The 8737-nt window shown below is 38.0% G+C and overlaps 1 protein-coding gene across 1 annotated transcript; it reads left to right on the top strand.

The window, feature by feature from the left end:
* Window positions 1-2174: 2174 nt before the first annotated feature.
* Window positions 2175-5300, top strand: LOC137604024 (urokinase-type plasminogen activator-like). The gene is made up of 11 exons (XM_068327942.1): window positions 2175-2265; window positions 3017-3110; window positions 3190-3238; window positions 3335-3473; window positions 3557-3639; window positions 3724-3765; window positions 3852-4029; window positions 4131-4273; window positions 4365-4505; window positions 4591-4742; window positions 4911-5300. Exons 2-11 carry the CDS (start codon window positions 3060-3062, stop codon window positions 5103-5105), a joined length of 1173 nt encoding a protein of 390 aa, XP_068184043.1. The 5' UTR covers window positions 2175-2265; window positions 3017-3059; the 3' UTR covers window positions 5106-5300.
* The last annotated feature ends 3437 nt before the right edge of the window (window positions 5301-8737 follow it).

The raw sequence follows: 8737 nt of genomic DNA on the forward strand, positions 1-8737 counted from the left end.
TTTGAAATGCAGGTATGAAACATCCTCAGATAATACACTGATGCTTTAGAGAATGTAGCCTGCATTGCAAACATTTGGAGGTCACGTCCAGGAGAGATTTCAAGCAATCAAATTAAGTATTTCAAGAAAAGAAATATTATATTTTTGTAACTTTAAACAATTATTGCTGTGCCTAAACTCAAACAAGCCTTAAACACAGAGAAACTTCAAAAAAGGAAAGGAAATCCATAATTCCAGCACATCAGATATAGTGGTCTGTATGAATGTGAAGATTAATGGTGACAGTTTCAGAAATAGAATATGAATCAATGTCTATTTCAGCAGGCTTGTGTTTCTCATTTTCTCCTTCCTCATTGTTTTATGTGCTGATGCCACTGTATCTGTGTGCAAACACCCACGTAAATATATAGACGCTTGTACACGTTGTTGGTTATGTGTGCTTATATACAGGGTGAAAATTAAAATAGGATAATAATTTTATACATTTTGTAATTGATCAGTACACTCGTAATGAATCGTTTTAATCTCTTATGTGAAAAAGGCTTGATGTGACCATGTTTTTACATAAACATACTCAAAGATCATCATGAATAACAATCAATACTAAAGTGTGTTTTTTAAAGGATGGTTTCATGTCAATAAAACAATATTCCCATGTCTGCTTTTTCCAATTTAAAAAAAAAAAAACAGGATGCATCGTCATCACTTTTTAAACTCATGCCAGAGACTTGGAATGTACTTCCCAGCTGTGGACCCAAAAAACTTCACCATCTCACCATTCACTCAATTGTGGCAGCATTTAGAGGACGATATCAGCGAGTCTAATCAGTAAATGAAGGATGACTTGAGTGTTGAATAGAGGAGACTATATGATCAAATAAAGCAGTTGGTACCTGGGTCAGTATTAAATATCCTGGGTTTATCTGCATTCTGTTATTCTATCCATTATTTATCTGACTGCAAAACATCTGTGTGGCATGAAGACAGTTATCAAAGAAAGTCACCTATTCAATAATGGGATTTTAATGTTTAGTTGTCTGTTGGATGTTGGTATAACTCATCGTTTACAAAGCTCCCGACCACAAATCTTGCTTAATTATTAGGTTATTAGTCAGCTGGTGTTAGATGAAAGAGGAGGAAATGTGTCAGCCATTGAAGACCAAACTCTGAAAATCCCTTCCCGACATTCATAACAGACTCATTGTTAATGGGGAAGTTATATGACATCAATTGTATAACGTGTGCAAAGTCTCATGTCTGGAAATGCAATGTTTTGTCTCTGATTTGAGAATTAACATGTTAAAATGTATGATTTTTTTCAAGTTTTAAGAAGCTGTGATTTTAAGTTTTTGTAGCTGTTTGAATGAGACAACAAGCAGATTACCTAAAATGGTTACGTGAAATTAGAAAATGTGGAGGGTCAATTTACAGATTACTATTAAAAAGCGTCAGAAATAAACACACCAGGTCATCTTATTGTTTCTTATTGATTCTTCTCAACATTAAATACTTTTGAGTTGTGATCTGAAGAATGATGATAATACATTTATGTCACATTGTTAATGAAGTTACAAGTTGCTTTACGAGCAAGTAATAACATTCAAATGCAGTACAAAAACAGAAATCACATTGGAAAAATATATCAATTGTGAGGAAAGGCCATATTAAAGATTCCTTTTTTAAAAAGCGGTGTGATGCACAGTCGAGAGAATCTGCAGAAAATGTAATATAACTGCAATATGTACTGCGCACACACACACACACACACACACACACACACACACACACACACACACACACACACACACACACACACACACACACACACACACACACACACACGACTAACAGTAATTAAATTGTATTTACTTGATATTACTCATGAATCTCACACCTGTCTTTTTCTCTGAATGGATTAAGCTCTTCTGCACTCACAACAGGAACAGATTTCATTCTACACATGACCAAATTTGGGAATTTCAGTGACGTGTTGTTATGCTTTAAGGGGAAGGAGGGGGTGTTAAGTCTAAATGTGTCACAAGACATGACAAGTTCTTGTCGAAGGCTTTACCCATCACCAGTGATGTTTTCATATCGGTTTCTAAACCCCTCCTCCTTGAAGCCTATGGGTTTTTAAATGGAACAGAAAACAGACAGGATCAGCAACACCAGAGGTCTGAGCTGTGCCGCAGCTTAGTGCATATCAGAGGACAGAGACAGGAGACAACAGTCAACTCAGTCGGGAGGTTATCATCAGGATTTCAGGTTTGGGAAAAAACATTGATTCATCTCTTTCAATGATTCCTAGAATGTTACTTTCAGAAAAATGTAGTTTGTTTAATTCATGGAAATATTCTAAAACCACTTTAATTTTTCATGATTACAAAATGCAAAATTTCCTGAATGGCTTTGAAGCCCTCAAGAAAATTCATTACAGACTCCCACTAAATTTAATCCCTTTATTTAGATGAGGGGAAAAGCTCAAGGCAATGAGGTAAAGATGGATGACAGCTCAAGATGAGTAACCCTTTAGCGATAAACAGAGATGGACCAAATTTCTATAAATGACTATGGAATGTGCTTAAAAAGTTTAGTCACATTAAGGAAAGGACCTAGACACGTGGAAAAACATATGCAATAAGTAATGTAATGGGACTAAAGTGTTAGTGGACAAAAAAGGTAGCTGTTCTCTTTCATCACTATCAGATTAATAATCCAATGTTTGCAGCAAACATCAGATTATCAGCACTTAGATTGCAGCAATCAGCTAACCTTTAATTGATGCTGCATCCATGTGGATAGAGGCTACATTTACACTACAGACCGTGAGCAACATCTACATGTTAATTTCACCTCTACAGAAGTTTTGTCTGAAATAGACATACACTTTATTGAAATGCGACACTATGTGAACTGAAGATGTGTACAGAAACCATACACTTAGAGCTCAGAGTTTTGAATCCTCTATTTTTTTGGTGCATTTCTGTAATTTGTGTGTGTGGGGGTTTATCTCTAGACTAAAATATCCAGAGTAAGGAGAAGCAAAACCAGAAGTGAGAATGAACCTGCTGGTCATCTTTGTCATCTTTGCAGTGTACTGTGTTGATCTGGTAAGTAACGATAGGAGGAAATACAATATTGTCAAACCTATAGAGGACTGTCTCAACCCAATTTGTCTACTTCTCTCAGACTTTTCCTCGAAGATGGTCCGAAAAGAGACTCCAGGACAATATCAAGAGTGAGGAAACTGTCAACACATATTCTTATGTTCTCACATTATTCATCTGCTGCTTCTGGGGATGATGACACCGAATGTTTTCTTTTTTATTCTCAGAGACGTGTCGGTCTGGAGATGGGAGCAGCTACAGAGGATTTGTTTCAGAGACAGCGTTGAGCAGGAAATGTCTTAAGTGGAATTGGTTCAGTAATCACTGGGGACTTTCAAAGGGACTTGGTAACCATAATTACTGCAGGTATAGTTTAAACCATCGATATGGGGTGTACAGACATTATAGAGAGGTATCATATGTCTAATTTTATTCCGCTTGAATGCTAGGAATCCTGACCAGAGCTTGATGCCATGGTGCCATGTTCGGATAGGAGGGAAGATTGTGAAGGAATTCTGCGATATTCCTAGATGTAAGCCTCGTATTGGGTTAAAATTTATTAACACATTGGGTGTTTTATGCAGCTTTTGCCATTGAGCTCTGTTTGTCTACACAGGTTCTACAGCAACTGTAAAACCTCCTGCTGCTGTGGATACAGGTAGTTTTCTGTTGCTTAAAGACATCGTTTTGATCTTGTGGCTCCCTTTATCAGTGCTCACTGTCCTATCCCTTGTGGCCCTGCAGAGCTGACATGTGGTGAAAGGTTTGAGAACAGTGTGTATAAAGTCGTGGGTGGTTCGTTCACATCCGTGGAGTCTCACCCATGGATTGCTGCTATCTTTCATAAGGGACGTTTCTTGTGCGGTGGTTCTCTCATTGCACCATGTTGGGTTGTCACAGCAGCACATTGCTTTGATGATGGGTGAGACAAGACACTAAACATTATTCCCCCCACATGCATGTACAGTATATGTTTAGATGTGTGGATGTATTTTAATAATTTCTGTTGGTTCCTTTGTTCAGGGATGAGATCAAAATCCGGGAAATATCAGTATACCTCGGGAAGAAGGCCATAAATGAAACGGATGCTGACAAGGAACAGAGCTTCATTGTAGAAAAACGTATCATCCACCAAAAATACGAGCCCAACTACAACAATGACATAGGTGTGCACAGCTGTACTGTGTGTTTGTGAAATTATCTTGTGTGAGAGTCTGGGGTTCTAGAATCACAGCTGTTTTGGTCTTTACATTTCAGCACTTTTGAAGATCAAAAGCAGAGATGGAGGATGTGCATTGAGGTCAGCGTCTGTAAGGACAGTGTGCCTTCCTCCATATCACACCAAGCTTCCTGCAGGGTTTCAGTGCAGCATTGCAGGATTTGGGAATGAGAAGCAGGGTATGTACCGCAAGACTTCTATCTACAGATGTATCATTTATCTCACAGCCATTTCACTGATTCTATGAACTGATATTGTTTTCAGGGCCGTGGCTACATTATTCACAGTACCTAAAACAGGCCAAGGTGAACGTGATCTCTCAGGCTGACTGCACACAGAAATCATACTACGGTGATCTAATCACTAAGAACATGTTTTGTGCAGGGAGCCCTGACTGGAGCACTGATTCCTGCCAGGTGAGCAACAAAATCCCAGCATAGATATAACGTATGTGCATGTGTGAAAAAAAGATGGTGAATGACCCCAGAACAGGTTTCAATATTTGCACAGAATTAGAACACATGCAATTATTTTTGCCTGTAGACTAATTATTGTTCTAAGTATTGCCTACCTTTCCCTCGCAGGGTGACTCTGGTGGTCCGCTGGTGTGTGAAGTGTCCGGTCGGATGTTTCTGTTCGGGGTGGTGAGCTGGGGTGATGGCTGTGCCAGGAGGAACAAACCAGGGGTTTACACTACGGTTACCAATTACAACAAGTGGATCGCAGCAAAAACAGGTCACTCCAAGTTCACAAGAGGATTCATGTATCCCACAAAATAATGCAGAAAGTTTACCTTTGGATGTTTCAGTGGAGGATCTGTTGCATAATTAAAACAAAAAGTTCAATGTAAATGTTTATTTCATAACTTGGATTGTATATAATGTATAAAACATTGTATTAGTTGTGCTTTTCGTACTAAGATTATGAATTATTTAAAACAAGACATTTTATTTATAGAATTTATGTTAAATATTTTTTCCGAGGCTGTTCCCACAGTTGAGTGTTTTATTTATAATTAATAAAATGTTTTACTTTCCACTAGTGCAGTTTTTATTTATGGCTAAGTATGTCTTTATGTATTCATGCACAGTACATTGAAGGTGTCCTGAGTCGGACACTAGACGGCGTTGTTGTGCAACAAATACATTCCGAAGATACTGCAATAGTAATGGTGTCCAAACTAAATGTGCTCATGACTGCAGAGAGAGTAGAGTACCATTTGTATATTTGATCAACACTTTTACCCTTTTTTCATGCACAGAGATAATGAATAAATCAGCTGTGTGGAAGTTTGGGATTTGGGTTATTTACAAAGACATGGAAATGCACACAAAATACATGGTGCAAGTAGAAATGGATTTCATCACAATTTGTTTTCAAAAATATTCGGCAAGAAACCAGTGTCTCATTTCTATATCTGTCTAGAAAAAGAGGTGGACAGCTATTTTTTTCTGAAATGCTGTAGTTCAGCATGAAACAAAAAAGAACTTGAGCTCAGACAGCTGGTGACTGCAGCTGTAAATGACACATGAGGAAGAAATGTGGCGTTGTTTTTTTGGACTCTCCATCCACTCTAAATTTCCAGATTTGGACAAATTGTATAATTCCTTTCATTATGTGAAACCCATTGACTGATGGTCCCGACCGAACAAAAAGAAGCCCAATGTCTGCTGAGCGAGCACACTACTCGTTTTTGACAACCCGACTCCAATAACTGATAGATAGGTAGACAGACAGACAGACAGACAGACAGACAGACAGACAGACAGACAGACAGACAGACAGACAGACAGACAGACAGACAGACAGACAGACAGATAGATAGATTGATAAGTAAGGAATAAAATCTATATTGTATGAGATAACTTACTGTCTTTTTTTCTTATTTGTCCAGCACATGTTTTAAATTCTGTTTAAAAAATCGCAACTGTTTGAATTATATAAGTACTGTACTGATATTCTATTGATGGGGTTATCAGAATTCTATTTTAGAACTAGCGTAAAATGACGTTTAAAGGTTTTTAAGACCAAAGACAAATGTCAGCCCCCTCCTCAATGATTAAGAAATGAATCTATCATTTGCATATTGCTTTCTACTTTGTGGAAACTCTCAGTTCCATTGGGAAATTGCTGCACTAGACAGGCATCAGAGACATCAACCACAATTAAATAAAATCTTTATATGACACACATATTAGCCTTGAAAGACTTTTCTCTCCAAAGAAGTTTATTTGCATTTTGTGAACAACAAAAGAAAACAAGATTAGAAAACAAAATTACATTAAAAAAACAAAACAAACAATGACAAGATTTAATGATTTACAACTGATTCTGCACATCCAGGCAGGAATCTGAGTACCACCTCTAAACTTTTAACAGGAGTCGTCTTGTGGTTCAAACTTCAGTTATTCTGTCAAATCCAACAACTCATGAGGTACACTGTTAATTTCATTTGTCATTCTCTGTAAATAACATGCAGTTCTGTCTTTCTTTCTAAATAATTTCTAAATAATGCTCTTCTCAGAATTTGTCAGAGATGTACGACAGAGAAACATCTAATCATTGACAGTAGGTTTTCACTGTCTCTGATTGATAAACTGTGTTTTTTAAGACTGAACTTCCTGCTCAGTGTGTCTGCAGAGGGAAATACATTTTTGTCATGAGCTCTTTACGGGATCTTCCACTCTTAACATGTAGAACAGCAGGTAAATCTGGTTTTGCATGGACTAATCTAATTTTACTCATACAATCGTCAACCTGCTCTTATTTGGCTCTATGAAGGAAACAGTCATGCAAGAACCAAGTGTAAAATATTTTCTAAAAGTTGTCCCTTAACCTACTCTGTTCTTACTTCTTGCTAACACTTGCTTCTTAATCTAAATTAACAAGACTTATGTACATAACCAGGCACCATCGAACATCATATCCCTTTGACATGAATGTCTTAAACATTTGATAGGAGTTATATTTTTTGATAGGGGTTATATTTATATCATCAGTATTTATCTATGTGTTTGATTTTAGCAGGATTTACCAAAAACTGTTTGATCTTCACTGAACTTGCTAGATGGGTTAAGTATGTGGAAATGACAACACCAGTCAGTTATGAGGTGGATCTGGACTCGAGCTGAGCCGAGACACAACCACTTGTCTCTTGGCTGGCCTGGAAACACCTCAGGATTCTCCTGGAAGAGCTAAAGGGGGGTGTCTGGGTAGAGGGAAGTATGGGCTTCCGTGCTCAGATTGTTATCTCCACGACCGGATAAGGGGTTGAAAATGGATGGATAGATGGATGGATAGATGGATGGATGGATGGATGGATGGATGGATGGGTGGATGGATGGATGGATGTAACTTGCAAACAGTGATAGTTTTACAAGTCGCTACACCACTGAAGCTAAAAAAAAAATCACATATACAGTTAATTTTCTCAATTAATTTTTTTTATATTTGTGTGATAAATTTGTACTGTAAATAAATTATTACACTATGTATTAATAACCATTAAAAAACATACAGTCCAAAACTCATCTCCAAAGAAGGCCAAGTTCAGTTTTGCATTCTGTGGTTTAAAAAAAAAAATATTTAAGGCAGGCCTCAGGAAGAAGCTGTTGCTTACACCCATATACAACATTGTGTAAATGAAAGCAGCTCTGCTAAACATAGTTCTGCTGCTAATGGTTGTAACTTGCCAGACAAATTCTGTTTCCCAGTCTCAGTGTGAAGTGTTTACATGTTCATTTGGACACGGACTCACACCTCGCTGTCGAATTCTACATATGTCTAACACCTACACCTTTCCAAAAAAAAGAGAAATGCCACAAGAATGCCAAGCAACGCGTCCCAATCATTACGAACAATCGGCCAGAGCAAATGGGTTTACAGAAAAACAGCAGCAGGCTTAAGATAAATGATGTTGAATTTGTCTTTGCTGCATTAGACAAACACAATCCAAATGGTCATCACGTCATTACTGAGAGCATGCTTCAAAACCTCTCCAAGCAACCTGCTGGACTGCGTTACATCTTAGTTTGTTTGGACAAGTCCACATACACAGAAACTTCACAGCAGCACCGCTGGAGCCAATCACAGTTTGTCCTCAACCCACTCTATCATCCCCCTACACCAGTTTACTTTACTGATCCTCTACTCTCCTCAAACCATATATGGATGTGAGATGCTGCAAGTACAGTACCAGTGTTACTCCTCTTTAAGGAGAGGAGATGGAGAGGAGATGGAGAGGAGAGGAGACGTGCATACACACACACACACACACACACACACACACACACACACACACACACACACACACAGTCATAATACTGTACTGAATGAATTGGATTTTTCAGAGCAACCCGGTTGATTTAAAACCCGGTGGAACAGATGTCCATCATTTGTAAAAACGCCTGTG

Source organism: Antennarius striatus, chromosome 11 (genome assembly GCF_040054535.1).
Source record: "Antennarius striatus isolate MH-2024 chromosome 11, ASM4005453v1, whole genome shotgun sequence".
Classification (NCBI taxonomy): Eukaryota; Metazoa; Chordata; class Actinopteri; order Lophiiformes; family Antennariidae; genus Antennarius; species Antennarius striatus.

What these genes read in the sequence shown, in the direction of transcription:
- LOC137604024 (XM_068327942.1), top strand. Translation starts at nt 3,060, where the DNA reads ATGAACCTGCTGGTCATCTTTGTCATCTTTGCAGTGTACTGTGTTGAT. An exon ending in GCACATTGCTTTGATGATGG is followed by an intron (nt 4,030 to 4,130) that starts GTGAGACAAGAC and finishes TCCTTTGTTCAG; the next exon opens with GGATGAGATCAAAATCCGGG. An exon ending in CAACTACAACAATGACATAG is followed by an intron (nt 4,274 to 4,364) that starts GTGTGCACAGCT and finishes TTTACATTTCAG; the next exon opens with CACTTTTGAAGATCAAAAGC.